The sequence below is a fragment of the Pelodiscus sinensis genome, chromosome 19 (genome assembly GCF_049634645.1).
Source record: "Pelodiscus sinensis isolate JC-2024 chromosome 19, ASM4963464v1, whole genome shotgun sequence".
Lineage (NCBI taxonomy): Eukaryota > Metazoa > Chordata > Testudines > Trionychidae > Pelodiscus > Pelodiscus sinensis.
The window spans coordinates 1,001,502-1,020,578 of NC_134729.1; the positions used below are offsets into that span (position 1 = coordinate 1,001,502).

The 19,077-nt window shown below is 47.5% G+C and overlaps 1 protein-coding gene across 1 annotated transcript; it reads left to right on the forward strand.

Annotated features, from left to right (window-relative positions):
* Nucleotides 1-6,733: 6,733 nt before the first annotated feature.
* LOC102444628 (homeobox protein Hox-B1a-like) lies at nt 6,734-13,539 on the forward strand. Its single transcript, XM_006129803.4, has 2 exons — nt 6,734-7,378; nt 10,121-13,539. Exons 1-2 carry the CDS (start codon nt 6,886-6,888, stop codon nt 10,480-10,482), a joined length of 855 nt encoding a protein of 284 aa, XP_006129865.2. The 5' UTR covers nt 6,734-6,885; the 3' UTR covers nt 10,483-13,539.
* The last annotated feature ends 5,538 nt before the right edge of the window (nt 13,540-19,077 follow it).

Below are 19,077 nucleotides of genomic sequence, written 5' to 3' on the forward strand. Positions count from 1 at the left end.
GCTAGATCAATTCATGGTCCATCAAAGGCTAGTAGTCCGGATGGGCAGGACAAACTAAGAACAGACATTACAGTGTGGAGGCGAACCAGTGTTCCTTAAGCAACTTGCCACAAGATGTCAGAATGTGAGAGCCGAGTGGGTCTAATGTTCATTTACTTTTCTTTCTGTTATCTAGGAATTGGATACAGTGCTCCTGCCAGCTGACCGCTAAGCTCTCCGCCAAAAGAGTTTTCCATTGTCTTGGTCGCCCCAGGATAGAGATGATGTGTGTGTGGAGGGGAGGGGGGGGAAGAGTGGAAGGAATTGCCCCCCCCCACACACACACCACACTGGGCTTGTACTGAGCATGCTCAGTAGCGCTGCTGATGCCGTTGTCCTCAATCTGCCTCCCGTACTCTCACTCCCGCCCCCCCATCACGGCATGCACAGGTCGCCCCTCCCCCACCAAAATCTGAAATGGTGCCCCTGCCTGGCCATGGTGCCCTTTCCTCCCAGACTGTCCTAGGCCAGTGCCCTTGTGCTCTGGGGTCCTCCGTTCCCAGGGAGCCCCCAATTCCCGTGCCCACCTCAGTGACCCCCTGCCAGGCACCCTCTAGCCCCTGCCTCGGGGGCCAACTGCAGCTGACGTGGCCACTCAGCCTTGGCAAGGGACCTGCTGCCTTTTCCTAGCCGGGCTGTTCCCCTGCAGCCCCAGTGGGGCACATCAGAGCCCCCCAGCCCTGCACTGTCTAAGGAAGCCCCCAGCTTCTCTGGCAGCCAGGTCCCTCCTGCTCCCCTCCCTAGAGCCAGAGAATGTCCTCCCTCCAGGAGCCTCATTTATACAGCCCCAGCTGGGCCCTCATTGGCTGTCTCTGCCTCAGCTGTAAGCTCATTGGCTCAGCCTTCTCCCAGGGCTGGGTTTGAACCCTTAAAGGGCCAGGGTGGGGCAGAGACCCCGTCACAGTGCCCATATGGGAAATCAGACTGGGTGATTCTTCCGGCCTGGGAATCTATGAATCCGGGGCTCCTTACACCACGCTCCCCAGTGTCTGCGACTTCGTGGCCCTCGTGTAAACAGGAGGCAATTTTCACAAATATTTTGCACTGGTGTAAATGGTGAGAGACAGTGCAGGGCAACGTCAAATCAGGGTCCATTTCTCCATCCCCCCAGGTTCTCCTGTCGGCCTCCTTCGCTGTTGCATCTGTGAATCCTTCCCCCATGTATTCATCCTCTACTGAGGCCTCTATGTCCCCAGCGCAATATGCATCACACAGAAGGCCATAAATAACCTAAGCAAAATGCAGGACAATGTAGCACTTTAAAGACTAACAAGATGGTTTATTAGATGATGAGCTTTCGTGGGCCAGACCCACTTCCTCAGATCAAATAGTGGAAGAAAATAGTCACAACCATATATACCAAAGGATACAATTAAAAAAAATGAACACATATGAAAAGGACAAATCACATTTCAGAACAGGAGGGTGATGCGGGGGGGGGGGGGGGGGGGGGGAGGAAGGAAGGTAAGTGTCTGTGAATTGATGATATTAGAGATGGGGAGAGTGGGATGTTTGTGAGTTAATGGTATTAGAGGTGATAATTGGGGAAGCTATCTTGGTAATGGGTGAGATAGTTCGAGTGTTTGTTCATTCCTTTTTGGAGAGTGTCGAATTTTAACATGAATGACAGTATGTACATTGGACAAACATCTCAGACACTTCGCCAAAGGATTAATGCCCACAAAACAGATATCAGACAAGATCACCAAGAAAAAACAGTTTCTTGCCATTTTAACCAGAAAGGACACTCTCTCAATGACTTAACCACCTGCATTCTGCTACAAAGACCTTTTACATCTGCACTTGAAAGGGAATCCTCTGAACTGTCATTCATGTTAAAATTCGACACTTTCCAAAAAGGAATGAACAAACACTCGAACTATCTTACCCATTACCAAGATAGCTTCCCCAATTATCACCTCTAATACCATTAACTCACAAACATCCCACTCTCCCCACCTCTAATATCATCAATTCACAGACACTTACCTTCCTTCCTTCCCCCCCCCCCTGCATTCCCCTCCTGTTCTGAAATGTGATTTGTCCTTTTCATATGTGTTCATTTTTTTTAATTGTACCCTTTAACCCCCACTACGTCACAGGTTGTGACTATTTTCTTCCACTATTTGATCTGAGGAAGTGGGTCTGGCCCACGAAAGCTCATCATCTAATAAACCATCTTGTTAGTCTTTAAAGTGCTACATTGTCCTGCATTTTGCTTCAGCTACCCCAGACTAACACGGCTACATTTCTATCACTATAAATAACCTAGATTGTGTGTCTTTACACCCACGTTTTGTCTCCCTGCTCTGCCTGTAAGTCAGGTCCCTGCTGCCCTAGCTAGGTTGCCTCTTACGCTGAAGTGAGAAGCTGAATGTACAGCAAAAATTGCATCTAGAGGAAATGACAGAAATCCTGAGTGATAATAAAAGTCTCCAGACAGACCGATTGTTTTTCAGTGCAGACCCATTCACCCAGTGAGAGGGGGAAAGCTGAAGAGAACCTTGTCAGTTCCTCATTGAATTTTCCACCAGCCTCCTCCAACGCGTCCACGCACCTACTAGACAATCAGAACATCGTGCTGGACACAGGGCATCTTCCTTCGTCCAGCGCCCCAAAGGACTGAAGCCTTCTTCCTATTCCTCATTCTTCAGGCCAGCAAACCTCAAATCGGTCTGTGCTAGATACTGGTGGAACCACCTGGTTGAAAATGGAAGATGACATAAAAAATGATGTTGGGGGCACAAAGCGTGTCCGGGAAGTGTCACAAATTATACCAGGCGATGCTCTTTTGGGGGTTGTGGCTTTTAAAGTTCCTCGCCCTGTAGTGTTGACCTTGCCTGACACTTAGGGTCTTGATTTTCTTACCATGGGCAGTTCTCATGGAAAGAGCCACTCACATTGGTCGAGTGAAGGACGTGCGTGTAGGTTTGGGATCTCAGACTGCAAGCAATTTGGAGGGAGGGAGGGAGGGAGGGGCCATCTTTTTGTCAGATATTTGTACAGCATCTAGCACAAAACAAACACCTGCTTTTTAAAATGACTTATTAATTTAAAAAACCAGGAAAGTTCATTGGAAACAGGAACGGAGGCGAAAAACCCAACCCCTCAAGCATTTTTTTTACTTTAAAAACAAAGCCAGAGTAATTTGTTTTGACTTCTAAACATTATCTTATATTGCAAAACATCCGTAGCCCATGTTAATCCCCGGTGGCGTCTTCCTTTCTCCCTCAGTCACCATCCAACCAGGCCACATTTCGTGGGCCCTAGGCACTTTTGCCTTCGTGGGCCCCTCCCACCATAATAATATCCAGGGCTCGACAAATAATGCAATCTACTTGCCTGTGGCGAGTAAATTGCAACACGGAAGAGCTGGGTTCGGGCAATCTGCGCATGTGCAGATCGCCGGACAGCAGGGCTGGCGAGCGGGACTCACCGCGGTTCGGCGAGCCCTGATATATCAATATTAAAAATTATTTTTGATATAACTTTAAATACTTCACCATTTTATTTTTTTTCCTGTTTTAGGCAAAATTTAATAGATTTTCTTCGGCCCTAAAAGTTCTTTTTTTTTTCTTCTGATCTGAAAAGAAATTAAAACATTTTCGTGGGCCCCTAAAAGTATGGTGGGCCCTAGGCACTGTGCCTACTGTGCCTAATGGTTAAGTCGGCCCTGCATCCACCCCCTCCTAAAATATTGCGCTTAATTATTAAAAAGTGTGGCGGAGCAGTATAGAAAACATGGGTCAACGCTCTCCGTATTCCCCATGGGAAGGCTCGGTTCCTCGACACGTCTCAGGAGAGAAGGGAGCCTCGCGAGATTTGAACGCTTCTGTTAATTTGTTGTCCGGTTGCTATTTCTTTGCACAACTCCCCTTGTTTCTGTGGAAGGCCAAGGACATTAGAGAACACACCCACGCTTCATAACAGCGGACATCTTCCATGCGTGATTGGCCAGGGATTAAGGTGGCAGGAGTAGGTTCCAGTGAAAGTATTTGATGCAGAGTTTGCTCCCGTCATGCATTTCTCCCCTGCCCCCACCCGCTGCCCTCCATGGCTTTATTTAGAGTCAAACACAGGTCTGGAATGTGGCCACTCTTGGGATTATTAGCCGTTTAAATATTTTGAATTCTCCTAGGAGAATATGTTAATTGTGGATTTGCCAATCCACTTTGCATGCGCGCGCACGCACACACACAGACACACACACACACACACACACACACACACACACACACACACACACACACACACACACACACACACACACCATGCCTTGTGTAGCCGCATTCACAGAATTCAGCTTTCACTGAGCTTCCCAAACCCACAGTGGCCCTGAAATCTGCCCCATCGCAGGTAGCTGGTGGAGGAAGCCTGTCTCCTAAGGTAAAGCCCCACTCCTTGGAGAACTGACAGTGGCTGCCTGTTTGGATTGGCTGCCTCCGGACGAGCTGGGGGGACCATTTGAAGTCGAGCAGGTGCATTGGCCTGGAGTAGGCCTGGCTGAGTCCCTCCTCGGATTCAGTGAACACAGCCCTGGCGTGCTCCAGGTAGATGCGTCTCTAGACTCTTGTTTTATTCACATATCCCCCCTTTCCCTTGCTAGCGCATGCTTTCCCAGGTGCCATCTGCATCCAGATTTCAGTTGACAAACAAGGGGAGGGTGCTGCTGAATGAATTAAAGAGACAGGACCTTGTAAATATTAATCAAGATGCTTTTTTTCCCCCCTCTGTTTGGCTCCACAGGACGTAAGCAGATGGAGTGTGGGACGGCCCTTTTACCCATCTGAAGAGTGGGGAATCATTTCAGCCTAATGAATTCCACCAGCAGAACGTGCTTGCATAAAAATCAATGGCTGGCTACAAGGTTTAAATATTTTATTCGACCTTCAAGTGGTCCTAACACATGTAAAAGTGGGGGAAATTCACCTAAGTCTTTGCTAGTTTTGTGCAAATCTGCCAGACCATAGGTGAAGAAAGGGGGTAGCTTTAAAGCTGGGGCAAGGGACCTGAGAGCTTGGGAATGAAGCATGAATGGAAGGATTCTATTCCATAATTAACCATTTGGAAATAAATTGGCTCACTTAAATTCTACTCAAGTTTCTAGTCATTCGGGTGTTTCACTAATTCACTGATGTCTTGTGTGGGTTTTTCCAATAGAGGGGTTCATAATCAATCAATACACACAGATCTTTCCATGGGTGGAAGCAGGGTGTTACATTTTGCTTGCCACCTTGGGTTTAAAAAAGAAACAACCAACCACGCACCCGTCCTTTTTTAGGGAATGGTTTCTTCAGACAATTTTAATCCCCATAACTAATAAGGAAGACGGAACATTTTAAGCAAGTCTTATCTGTTAATTTAATATTTAACAAATTGAAATGAATTATTTTAACGCCAATTAACTTGTAGCTGTCCCTTATTAATAGTAATTTAGATTAATATTTCTTGGAAGCAGGAGCTTTGAGCTCAGGGGTACGTGCTTGGAATATCAACTGGAAAAGAAACCAGCACTTTGAATCAAGAGAAGTTAAGCTCTGTCCTTTTTTCCCTTCAACTGAGTCCTTCCCCCTCACCCTTTTTTTTTACTCACAGCTCAAAAGTACATCGTTTTAACAGGTGACTATTCCTACAGGCTGCTAGCTTAAAAAGACAACAGGACCATATTAAAAGGTTTAAAAACTATCTGATAAAAATTGGATTTCATGATTTCTTAAAAGCCTCCACATTCAGGGTCATTATATTGATAGATAGCCAGATAACCACCTTTAGAAGATGGCTAACAATCAAGAAGTTTAACATATTCGCTACATTCCTAGTATCTTCTTATTTCAATTAAAACAGGCCAATAGATCAAAACACAATTACATTAAAACTATTCTACAGGATCCACCTTCCTCGAAGGTATGGGTGATGAAACTGGAGTATAATTAATAATAAATTTTCTTACCCATTGATTCTTCCAAAAGAGACTTAGTTTGGGAGGGAAGAAAGAAAACCCAGACATCTGAAATTAAATTTTATTGCTGGACAGGGAGGGGGAGGGAATTGACCGTGGCTTTAAGAGGGAGAAAGAAAAGTCATTTTCCCGCTAGCGTAATAGGATATTTTAGTTTGAAAAGTTGCCTTATAGGTTATCAATAAAGCCACTTTGGGATTTCTATTAACTAGTGTCCACTTGATCCACACCGAAAGTTTGTTGCCTTTCATTACTGAACTCAGAGACTCTCTGTCTCTCTCTCTCTCACACACACACACACACACACACGTACACAAACAAGCACCTCCATCCATTTTCATTGCAAAAATCATTTCAAACTTCATGGGCGAAATGAAGATGAAACGGCAGATGATGGTTGGATGCAGCAGAAAGGGGAAGGGGAGGGAGGGAGGGATGCTCTATTTAAAACACACACCTCCCCCCCCCCCAGAAGATGCAAGCGAAGTGGGGAGCGGGGGACTCAAAAGAGACGTACCTCTAGCGTCCCAGGAGCGGTTCCAGGCGGGTGTGGTGGGGTAGGATGGGGCAGGGGAGGGAGGGATGAAAACACGTCCATTTCTCGCAGCCCGGGGAGAGATCTGGGTTCCTATCCCCCCTCTTGTGTGTTTGCCCAGAGAGAGACTGAAAGTTACAAATTGCTGCCATTAACTCATCAAAGAGGTCCCCCCCCCTCAGTGAACCTTGGCCATTGGCCAAGCACCGGCCACGTGATCCCCCCCTTGCCCCCGGGATCGGATTTCAGCTGGCGGTGCCTCGCGCTCCTGGCCCCGGGAGCGCCCCATTTGACATGGTGCAAGCCGAGCCGGGCCGGGCTGGGTGGGGGCCCGCGGGCCCAGGAGCGGAGGATGGAGCCGCTGGGCTGGCGGGGCGGGAGCAGGGCTGGGGGGCAGCGGAGCTGGGCTAGCGGGGAGCGCTGCGTAATGGGAAGGCAGCGCCCCCTTTGCGCGCCCCACCCGGCGCCGCCCGTCCCCTCCCTAGTCCTGCAGCCCCATTCTCTGCACCGCCCCGCTAGTTACCCCGCGGCTGGGCCCGGGCCCCCTTACCCCACCGCTTTCGCCTCCCCAGACTGCCACCCCCCCTGCCTCCGTCCCTCCCCAGCCTGCGCTCACCACCCTGACTTTCCTGGGGGCAACCTGCCCCCCTCCGCGTACCCCGCTTGCCTTGCCGGACCCTGCGTCGGGGCTCGGGGGCTGGATCGGTACCCCCCCTGTAACCAGGGCCCCCCCAGCGGTAACTCTCTGGGGGGGGCAGAAGACAGAGGGGACCTCTCTCCGGACGGACGCGGTGACGCCAAAACTTTTGAGTGGATGAGAATCAAAAGGAATCTTCCCAGAACAGGTGAGTCCGCGGGACAGGCCGGGGGGGGGGGGGAGGGGGGAGTCCAAGGAACTTCGGCAGGGAATACCAGACCAAGGGGCGCTTTGCGGGGAATCAAGTCTGCTTGTCTCTCTAGCGTGCCGTGGGGGTGATTTCTTTTAAATCTCCAAACTGCCTTTCCTCTCCCCTCTGGTCCGGACCTTTCCGAACTTGCCTCGCTCCATTCGCATCCTCTTGGGTCTAGAACGATTTTCTTTCTGCAACTCCAGAAGAAAATGGATTTTCCAAACTCAAGAGGAAAATACATGTTGTAGGTATTCTATATCTAAAACCACCAATGGAAAGGAAACTGAATTGGCTGTCTACCCTTGGCCGCAAGGTTCCCAAAATAAGGGTTCGATCTTGTGATCTTAAAGATGCGTTAGGTCGGTAATAGAATAGATGTAGCCCGAAATACACATTGAAGAAGGGGCGTTGGAATCTGTGGTTTTGAACTGGGATTTTCCCCCTGGAACAAGGAAACGGGGTGTTTTTCTGGGGGCGGGAGGGTTGTTCAATATTTCAAAAGGAAATTTACAGGCATCTGATTTCTCTCGTTGGAATAGAGGCTCGACCACCTGCAAAAGTAACGTCGCCCAAAATAAGAGAGACGCCACGGCGCCCTACTTTTGCATATTTGCAGCAGGTTGCTAATGAATAAGTCCCAGATTTAGTTGTGCGCGCGGGCAGGTTAGCTTGGGAGTGATTCTGCACAGCGTGTTTACCGGGCCGGCGCTCGGAGTTTACCTCATCTAAAGGGCCGCAGTTCCAGCCCTGTCGATTCCTCCCCAGAGGAAAGTCCATTTATTACCTTTTCCAGGCAGACACACGGACAAACTTTCTCCAGATATTAACCCTTGTGAAGAAACCGTTTTCTGAACTCCTCGATTAAATCCGCGCCTTAATCGATCATTAAAAGTTGTTTCCTTCCCACCGTATCTGACTCCCTGCATCGTAATATCTTCAAGGCGATTTAACCCTGACATCTTGCTAAATATTGAGGGATCTTAAAAAAAAACCCTTTATTTAAAATTCCCATAGTAGAACCATCGATGCAAACAGAGTTAGCCTTTGCTTCAGACGTTTTCCTGGAAAGTTTATCCCAAGCTTTTCAAATGTCTGGGGGAGGTTGTGTTTTTAAGGACAACTGTTAAAGGATCTCTCACTGGATGTGAAATAAGATTGTATTTTCTCAAGAGGGAGGGGTGGGAAATGCAAATCCCCCCCCCCTCCCCAGCCTTCAGGAGGTCGTTGGGGGCTTAGGAAGGAAGCGATGCTTTTAAAGGAAAATCCGTGGGAAAAAACGGAGTTTTTTTTTTTTTTTAAATCGAACCCACTCCACTGCGCCCGAAGGTTTTCCTCTGCTGCTTGGGTGGAAAGTGGTTTCGACGGCAGGAGACAGGATCGAGTCCCGCTTCCTCCCGCTTTGCAAACAGTTTCCCGATTGCTGTTTCACCTCTCGTTCCTAACTTCGCTGGGGTGGGCCGGCGGCTGTCCCCTTCCGTTCAGTTTTCTCTTGTGTGGCTCTCCACCGCCTCCAGCTCCTCCCAGCCAAGGGGAAACAGTTCTTCAAATAACCAGAAAGCAGCCGCGCGAAGGGGATATATTTTCAAAGTCCAACTACAAGTTTTCTCTTTGCCCCCTGCCTTATCTCGCTGGCTCGCCCCCAAGAAGCTAAGGAGGCGAGTCGGTCCCCGCCACTCAGCGAGAGCAAAACTAGACCCACACGGGAAAAGTTCTTTGTATTTCGCTGATACCGGGCAGCTCTCTCAGTCGGAGCGCAGGGGCGGACTGGATCCTTTGGCGAGCGAAGGGGGGAAGCAAAGAAGAATCTATTGGTGTCCGACGGGTTCAGAGGGTTTCCCGTGCGTGGGAAAGGATTTTTAAAACTACGCACGTGTTGGAGCCAGGTGGATGTAAGAAGTGTGGGAGAGAAGGGGACCGTGGGGCAGACAGAAGGAGACACGCGGGAATGGACCGAGATAGACAAGAGAGGCAGGGAAGTTTGATGTGTGATGTAAACATTCAGAGTCTGCTGGCATTTAATCGCAAGACCGTAGACAGACTGAACTGTGTGTGTGTGTGTGAGGGGGGGGGGGGATAAAATATGTAGATTTTCTTTCTTTCTTTCTACAAAACTAAGGGGAAAGAAAGAAAGAAAGAAAGAAAGAAAGAAAGAAAGAAAGAAAGAAAGAAAGAAAGAAAGAAAGAAAGAAAGAAAGAAAGAAAGAAAGAAAGAAAAAGAAAAACTAAGGGGAAAGCAAGCTGCTGTAGGAAATGTGGACTTCTCTTGGCCTGGGTCACATGACTTCGGGGGGGGGGGGTCCACGCCAGCGGGCTCTGGACTCTAAGGGAAGAGGAGCTGGAAATGAAGCTACCTGGGGGATGAGTTATGGCCTGAGAGAAGCTAATGGCTTTGAGGGCAGCGACTCTGGCGTGTAGGGACCGAGGCCGAGAGCGAGTTGCTGCACTTTTCCCCCTGCCTTTTCCGCCCCGCTCTGCCCTGAGGGTCTGTGGACCCCCATGAGCAGTCACCAGTGTCATTCCAAAAGGGAAAAAAGAGCTGGAAAGGGTTATTCACTTCCTCCCACCAGGCTCTGCCCCCTGTCTGAATGTCTGGGGGGGGGGGGGGGGATGAAGAAAGAAAGTTTACTTGCTTACTTGCCTCCTAGTTACTAACCTCCTGTGTTCTAACAACGACCCCCCCCCCTCCTTTGTCTCCAGTCAAACCAGCAGACTGTGACTTTGCTGGGGAGACAAGCACGGGGTCTCCCAGGACCAGCTTCAGCACGAAGCAGCTGACAGAGCTGGAGAAAGAATTCCACTTCAACAAGTACCTGCCCCGGGCCCGGCGGGTGGAGATCGCCTGCGCCTTGCAGCTCAGCGAAACCCAGGTGAAGATCTGGTTCCAGAACCGCAGGATGAAGCAGAAGAGGAGGGTGAGGGAGAGTTTCCTCGAGGGAGCCGCTGGCTGCAAGGTCCCGGGGTCTTCCTCTGACAAGTCAGACCTGGCCTGCCCAGCAACCTCTCCTGGCAGACAGAAGGAGGCTCCCAGGCCTTCGCTCCGACAGGCCCTTGGTTGTTAGAACTTCTGCCCTGATCTTTGAGAGCCACCTTCTCCATGAGAGCCACCCAGCTTCCTAGGGGGAGAGGGTGCAGGGCTCTGAAAACAATGCAATGGACTTGGGAATGAAAGCACACGCCAAAAACCTCTGCAGGGCCTTCCAGACTCACCGCCTGTTAAATCGGTGTCCTTCCAACACAAGCAGATGGTAGATTCATGAATGATTAGCTTAAGAAAAGGCCCTTTCCCCTCGACATTCTGACAGAAAGGTGACTAGAGAGGGCCAATTTTTTTTTCAAAACCACGTTTTTACAAAACAAAACAAAAAACGGAGAGAAGAAAAAGTTCTCGGGCCCTCAAAAAGTGTCTTGATTCTTTCTGAGTGGTTCTGACTTTTTTTTCCCCACTAAAAGTTTCCGTTTCGTTTTTATGCATGATACCGTTACACTTTTTCCACGCACAAAACATTCTCCAAACTCTTTAGTCACCAAATCTGTAGCTTAATATTTTTTTTTCCACAAAAAGTCTCATTTTGTGATGGAAGGTTTTGATGAGCTAGCAGTTTGGACAAAGTCTAGTTTCACAAAGGATTTTCCTCCAAAAGTTGCGAGGTCAGCTTTATTCACAATGAGTTTTCACAATTTTTTGTTTCTGAAAGAACATTGTTTGGTGGGGGTCTTTGCATGGCTTTTTTTTTCCACAGAAAATGTCACAATTTTTTCACCAAATGTTTCAATTCCCTGTTTTCGGGGAGGATTTCCAATGTTCTTATTTCATTGAGCTCTTTTAGAAAGAGCTGGGGTTATCGTCTCCTGGGAGTAGGTTTTTGAAAGATATGTAATGATGCCACAGTGGTGAAATGTCTAGGGAGAAGAAAGCACCTCAAAAATGTTTTGAAGACCAAGACATTTTTGCTGAACTTGGCATTCTAGCCTCAGACGGCCATTCTGGGCCAAGGTACCTGCCCACTCACATGACTGATATTCTAATGCTGTGGTGTCCAGCTAGTTCTGAAGCTACTGCTACAGCGAACTAGCCACACTCAACCAGCCAAATAGCCACATGTGGCTAGCGGTCAACGTGTGGACACCACGGCTCTCGTGGCTGAGTTAACCTGCTCTCTGCTGCGATACCAAAGGGACAGAAAGAAAGGTTTCAAACTCACCAAAGCCAATGGAAAAAGTCTTTAAAGGACATCGGATCTGAGCTACATGAAACAAGTTCTGTGCCGTGTGATCAGTGGGCTGACACAGAGATTGGATCAAGTAAATATGATGTTTTCCCCTGGCTTTTAAATGTGCTCTCCTAGGCCACATGCACTCCCAGCATAAATGGATAAGGCAGGAAAAATGTGAGTTCAAAATCAGGATTAGAAATACAAGAAGCATGATCATTATCCCATAAATAACCCCTCAGCCAAAGCTTAGAAGTGTTTTATTTATTTGCACATTTCCAAGGTTCTTCATTAACATTTAAATCTTCTACAGCTGGAAAGAAACACACTCTTCCTACTGAATGTGGATTTAATATATAGCAAGGAGTAGTGGAGTGAAAGCAACACACAAAATTCAGATGTCAGGGGTGTTGTCACAACTTTAATAGGACAGTGGGGGTGAGCTGGAGAGAAGTGAATAGTTGCTTTTAAAAATCTTAATAAAAGATTAAATGGAGGCCCACGTTTTATCAAGGACAAACTATAATAATGGTTGTAATAACCCTTGGTAATACTAGAGCCACTTATGCTGAGAAAAAGTTTGCACACAGTGCCTGACTTCGGAGAAATCATCTGTTCTTTTTCATCACCGTACTTTATTTTGATTATTACTGATATTTGACTTTTAAATCTGCATTTGAGGAATGCCTTTTTGTGCATGGTTTATTTTCACTGGGCTCATGCATTACAAGAGGTTAACCCAGCGAAAGGACTTAGGTGGCTTAAAAGTACATTTGATTTAAAAATATATATATGGCTATATTCTTCAACAGCCACTGAATTCATAGCAAATGTTATGCAAACCAAACTTTCCCGCAGTCTTCCTTTTTAGGATTAATGGGGCAGTTCTAGAGTTCCAACTCCCCTAAATAATATGCACATCAGTGGAATCTGAAGCAGGACAATCTCTAGAAACAGTTGCCTTTTTAATTTGATCTTTAAATTTGCAGTTCGGTCTAATTATGCTGGGAAAAAAAGACAAATACACGTAAAACAATCGCTAGGTACCAAATATGCTAATTCGCTAGCAACACTATTATTTTGTCTTTCCCCGCTGCAAAATTCTAATCACATTTCTGAAATGAGCTGTGAATTGTTCACTACAGCCCTCCTGTGGAATGAGCGTTGCTGCTGAGATTTGCGTGTTTAAAATGAATTTTCCTTGCACTGCTCTGTAACAATGTTTTTATCGTCTGGCCTGGTTTTAAAAAGTCTCCTAAAATGTGTTATTTTACGTGACTCCATGAGGAAAGCAAAGGTAAGTTCAGCCATCTTGGTGACGCCGCAAAATGTCCAGAATTGGTACAACAGAGAAAGAAAAAGTGAAATTTAAAATCTTGGGGGATTGCAGAGGGTAGTTATGAGTGCAATGTAAAACTGGCGGATCTTCCTTTATACCAAAGATGTATAGCGACTCCAGTCCTGGAGCAGGAGACTTCTTTTGACACTGGAGAATATTGGAAAGGCATGTGAAAAGGAAGGGAACTATTGCAAGATGTCTACCTCTTATTTGTCAGGACTATCAAAATGTATGCAGTGTAGCTGTAGCAGTGTCAGTCCTAGGGAGCACCAAGGTGAGGGAGCTGATATCTTTTAGTGGACTCACTTGCGTTAGTGAACAATACAACCTTGTGAGCTACAGAGTGGTCCTGAAGAAGAGCTTTGTGTAGCTTAAAATCTAATCTTAGACGCTGGTCCAATAAAAGACAATAGCTCACCCACCTGGTCCCCCAGGACTATCGGACACAAGATGTGGATTTATTTATTGATTTATTTATTGTCTTTCAATGTGACACGGGCGGTGTGTTGTGGTGGGAAATGCACATTTGAAGGGACAACATTAAAAACGGTCTTGGTTTAATTCGATTTGGGTTCTTTCTTTTATTTACCATTTATGCTAAGATGGCACCTCAGCTCCAGCGAACTGGTATGTCCACCTTGCAACGCGACACGGAACATCACCCCCACATCGTCCCAGACGGTTCCTGCCCCTGCGCCCTTGCAATATTGCATGCTGAATTGAATGCTCTCCCCCTCCTTAAGAGGGGATTGCTCTCCCGCCAAGTTGCTCAAAAGAAGCAAAACTTGCAGCATTTTGAGGGGGAAGGGGGGGGGGGAACAAGGCAGGAATCTGTAAAGGCATCATTCACGTTGCAATAGAAACCTTCAAGGAAATGTCAAAATTCAAAGTGGACTCACTCATCAGCTTGAAATAAAACCCCAACCTCTTTTTGCTGTGAGTAAATAGGTTGCAAGAGGGAGATATTTTGAGGCATGAACTACGGCTCCCAAACGTGTGCTGGTTCCCACAGAATTACGGCAACGTTACGCTTATCTAGCACAAGTGGCCCGTGTACGACAGCTGGGGAACCGGCACGGACCATTATGACAATCTCATCTGACTTCCCGCTCGACACAGGCCGGAAAGGGTCACCCAGTGATTCCTTCAGTAGGCCCCATGCCGTACCGTTGAAACAACAGGTTGTGCTCGATTGTCCACTATGCACGATCCAATGGTTGCAGAGGAGGTCGTTAGGTGCACGTGACCTCCAACCCGTGTTCCCTGTAAGCGGAGCACTTGGACGGCCACCGTGGAGTGATTCAGGTGCCACTCAGGTGATCGATAGAGCACCCACTGCTGGCAACATGTCTTTCTTTGGTGGTGCACATCTGTACATGCCATGGTGCACATAATAAAATTTATTCTGCACATTCATGGAAAAAATTAGAGGGCACCTTGCCTCCAGCTTGCAGAATCCTAAGGGTACTGCTCCACTGTACCTGGAGGTGTGATTTCCATCATGGGGAAACTCACATGCACTTGTTTTAATGGAGCTAGCATGTTAAAACTCCAGTGTGGCCTAGGGTGGCAAGAGCACTGACATAAGCTACCCACCAGTACTATCCCCCCTCAGCATCCGTCACCCGGTAATGTGGGTTGGGGAGGATCGGAGAAGAGTGCGGGGACCCCTGGTTGGGGATGGGATGGGGTGGAGTCACATGGAAGGTCATGTGGGGAGGTCACACGCCTCTCCCCCTTCCATGGTCTGCTCCCACCCTGTGCCACGGCTGCCTAAAGCAACCAGGTACTTGCAACCTCGTGGGTTCAAAAATCACACGCCTGCCCACCCCTTCGCTGAGCTGGCCTCGAGTGGCCCCGCGGGGCCCGGAGCAGTGGGGTGGCCCTCTGCGGGAGGATGCTGGGGGCAGTGGCCCATGACCATTAGGGGCAGACTTTTCAGCAAGGCCCAGGCAGTTTCAGAGAGAACCGCCGCTGGAAAACATAGCTGGCCCCCAACTGCACGAAGCTGATCTGTCTGACTGACATGAAAAGCAGCGTGTCTACTACAAAGAGGCTGTTCAGCTCTTCATGCCCAACAGTGGGTTCCAAAGAGATGGAAAAATTCCCACTGTTGGCTCATAGGCGGTGGGATGAAGGAGGAGAATATTCTGTCCTGCATGCTCTGAAAGACATTAGAGGGCCATTTATTAGAGATACTCTATTGAGCAGGAGTGATCACCAGTGGGGAAGCCCTCTCCCCGGCGTAGAGTCAAGATGTTGGCTGTGGTGGTGTTGGATTGTTAAGTGAACCTCTAGGTCAGTGTTTCTTAAACCGTATTCCGAGGCACACCGGTGTGCTGCAAGGCAGTCGGAGGTGTGCCGCAGAGAACAACAGAATTCAAAATGGCCACTCTTAAAGGGACAGGCAACTTTTTTTGTTTTGTTTTTTTGCTCGATAACTTTCCCCTCCCAACCCTTTTTTTTTCCTCAACAAAAAATCCTTGATGTTCCTCAAAAAAAAAAAAATATTGTTTGGTGTTCCTCAGTCTTAAAAAGTTTAAGAAACATTGCTCTAGGAAGACGGGGTGCTTCAGTTACTGAGATTGATCCTCTGGAAGACAATTTTAAATATTACAACACTGGTTCAAAATAAATGAGATTTAATGCAACAACAACACACGGCGGGCGGGGGGGGGGGGCGAGGGGCCTTTTAGTTCCTTTCTTGTTTCTGGGCCTTTCAGCATCCCATTTTCGGGCTTTTCCCTGTAACCACAAGGCCAGAAACATGCTCTTTCATAAACAGGAAATCTGAGAGGCTCACGCAAATCCCATGATTCCGGGAGCTGGGTCTGTCAGCCAGACACCAAACTCAGGATGGTGCAGGACATGAGGAATTCCTTAAGAAGAAGCTCTAGGGCCGAATCCGTTTCTTTTGTCTCCAGCTGGTACACCCCAGATTGCATCAACTGTGTTTGGGCCTGTCGGAACATTTCATATTTTCTCTGGGTGGCAGAGGGTTTATTCTGAAATTACAACTGTCTTACAGAAAATCCATGCAGGTCTACTCTTCCTTTCACCTCTGACCTTTTGACCTCTTCCTTGCCTGAGGACAGAGTTGACCCGGTCATTGACTAACCCTGAGTCAATAAGTCTGCCTTCATTAGCATAAAACATGAATCTCGTGGCAGCTTGACAAATTATAACTTGGAGCTAAAGATCTGCCAACTAGCAAGCTCCTGTACCGACGATTCATCATTGGAAATGGTAAATCATAGGAATCCAGATGACTCGATTTCTTGTGCATAAGAAAGACAGAAAGACAGAAAGAATTCTGCATGGCCACAGGGATGGTTAAAGACAAAGCCTCACCCCACAGCATGAAAATGACCAAGCTCTCTCATGATTCTTCTCTTTCTTCCCAAACCGCCATCTCTTTCCTTCTGTCAGTTTCATTCTCTCTTTCCTCGGGTCTGTCTCTCTTGACTCATTCCCTCTGTCCCTCCATCTCATTTTTTTCTTTGTCCCCCTCTCTCCGCACAATCTCCGTTTCTCTTTGTTTCTTTCGCCCTTTGCCACTTCCTCTTTGTCTCCATTTCTCTTTCTATTGGCCTCATCCTTCAGTTCTATGCACCGTTCTCTCTGCTCCTTTCTCTCCGTTTCCCTTCCTCAGACATTCCCGCTTCTCCAGTTTTCTCCTTGCCAAATCGCTCCTTTTCCCCGGTGTGCTGTGTCGCGGATTCCCGGCCCGAGCTGAGGCATCAGCACAGAAGCGTCGTCCAGCAAAATCAGGGCCCAATCCAGTCCTCTAGGTACAAGCCAAGCTGCCTTCACGGCTACTGCACCGGAGAAATTGATGTCAGCCACGCTCACTGATGGGGAGACCTGCAGATCTGCCACGGTGCTTGCAACCCTTGCTCACTGAGCTGGGGAGAAAGCATCATCACCCGCCGCGCACTCCACAACATAGGAGCCGGCTTTGCTTTGCTGATGGTCCCAGGCCTGTTCTCCCTGGCAGGATGGGGCGTGGACAATAGGTCCCCGTTCTGGCCTAGTTCTTTGCCATGCTACTGACTTCAAGGGGGTGGTGGAAGATGAAAAAGCAGACGGGGAAGACATGCTCACCCGGAGACGAGAAGGACCACAAAGAGCAAGAGAAAGCCAGACAGAAAAAGATTCAAGAGGAAAAGAGAAATCAAGGGTCAGCTCTTGTGCGAATAGAATCAGGCTCCATTTCCTGCTCTGTCGGGATCGATTCGACCATCCCCTGCACGGGTGTAAATGCAGAGTTGCCCCGATTGACTCCAATGCTGTTATTCCAGTTTGACACCAGTACTATCCAGAGCGGAGGGTTGCCGTTACTCTCCGAGGCTGATTGCAGCTGTGTCAGCTGCCCGATACTTCTCTCCCTGCTGCCGTTTCAATAAATGTCTCCTGGCAACCAGACCTGAAATAAACACCAGCCCCTAAAATTACCCCTTAGCCCAGGCCAAACGGCTTGTCCTGACCCCAGAGATACTATTTTCCAGTGGCGCAAATTTGTTTACCATAAATCTCAATCGGGGGCCAGATTCTCCGTCAAGGGGGCCCGCTCTCCAGATGGTGTAAATCAATGAAGCTGCCTTGGAAACAGATCCCCCACTGGCGTAAACGGGGGGCAACTCCATTGGCGTCGGGGGAGGAGAGGGACAGAATCCCAAGTGGTGAAAATCATCAGTGGCTCTATTGCAGGTAATGGAACCACATCAATTTGCAAAGGATACGGCCCTTTCCCTCTCAGGCAATTGTGCTGGCAGACACCATCCCCTCCCGAATTCCCAAGCAAGAACCTTTCGCACGCTAATTACATTTTATTGTTTCAAATAAAAAGAAAGGAAGGAAGGGAGGAAGGAAGGAAGAAAAAAAGACAAAGTTAACAAGAACCACCACACTTGCACTCATTTGAAAATACACACCGCACCGAGATTTATGACCGAGGATGCGTCTTATAAATCAAGCCAGACCTTTTTTCCTCTGCACCATGCAGAAATGTAAACACCTGCATCTGATTATTTTTATGTTAGCCGGAAAAACAGGTGCCGGCACCTCTGTTTTCAAAACAGAGAGACTAAGGAATTTAAATACTCACCTTGGTAAGAATATACTGCTGTGTAGGTGTGTGCGCACATTAGCCATGGACTGGAATATTAGTAGTGCCTATTACCATAAATACTCATATAAAATCAAAAGAAAAATTCACAGGTATGTTTCCATTATTTATTATTATTTGTATTACCCATAGTGCCTAGGAATCAATATATCTATCTATATCTATCCTCACACACCCCATCTATCTATCTATCTAAACTAATCATTAGAAAATATATAAGCTCAAATTTATGTCTAGTGTAATTCCATGAAAGTGAATTAAGTCTGAAGGATTTGTGGATAGATAGATAGATAGATAGATAGATAGATAGATAGATAGATAGAGGGAGTGCGTGGGGATAGATAGTTATAGAAAGAGGGGGTGCGTGAGGATAAATAGTTATAGATAGAGGGGGTGCGTGAGGATAAATAGTTATAGATAGAGGGGGTGCGTGGGGATAGATAGTTATAGAAAGAGGGGGTGCGCGGGGATAAATAGTTATAGAAAGAGGGTGTGCGTGGGGATAGATAGTTATAGATAGAGGGGGTGCGCGAGGATAGATAGTTATAGATAGAGGGGGTGCGCGAGGATAAATAGTTATAGATAGAGGGGGTGCGTGGGGATAAATAGTTATAGAAAGAGGGTGTGCGCGGGGATAGATAGTTATAGATAGAGGGGGTGCGCGAGGATAAATAGTTATAGATAGAGGGGGTGCGTGGGGATAGATAGTTATAGAAAGAGGGGGTGCGCGGGGATAAATAGTTATAGAAAGAGGGTGTGCGTGGGGATAGATAGATAGATAGATAGATAGATAGATAGATAGATAGATAGATAGATAGATAGATAGATAGATAGATAGATAGATAGATAGATAGATAGATAGAGTGTGTGGGGATAGATAGTGATAGAAAGAGGGTGTGTGTGGGGATAGATAGTGATAGAAAGAGGGTGTGTGTGGGGATAGATAGTGATAGAAAGAGGGTGTGTGTGGGGATAG

Coding starts and splice junctions, on each gene's coding strand:
- LOC102444628 (XM_006129803.4), top strand. CDS start 6,886: ATGGAGCCGCTGGGCTGGCGGGGCGGGAGCAGGGCTGGGGGGCAGCGG. Junction 7,379..10,120: donor AAGGAATCTTCCCAGAACAG/GTGAGTCCGCGG, acceptor CTTTGTCTCCAG/TCAAACCAGCAGACTGTGAC.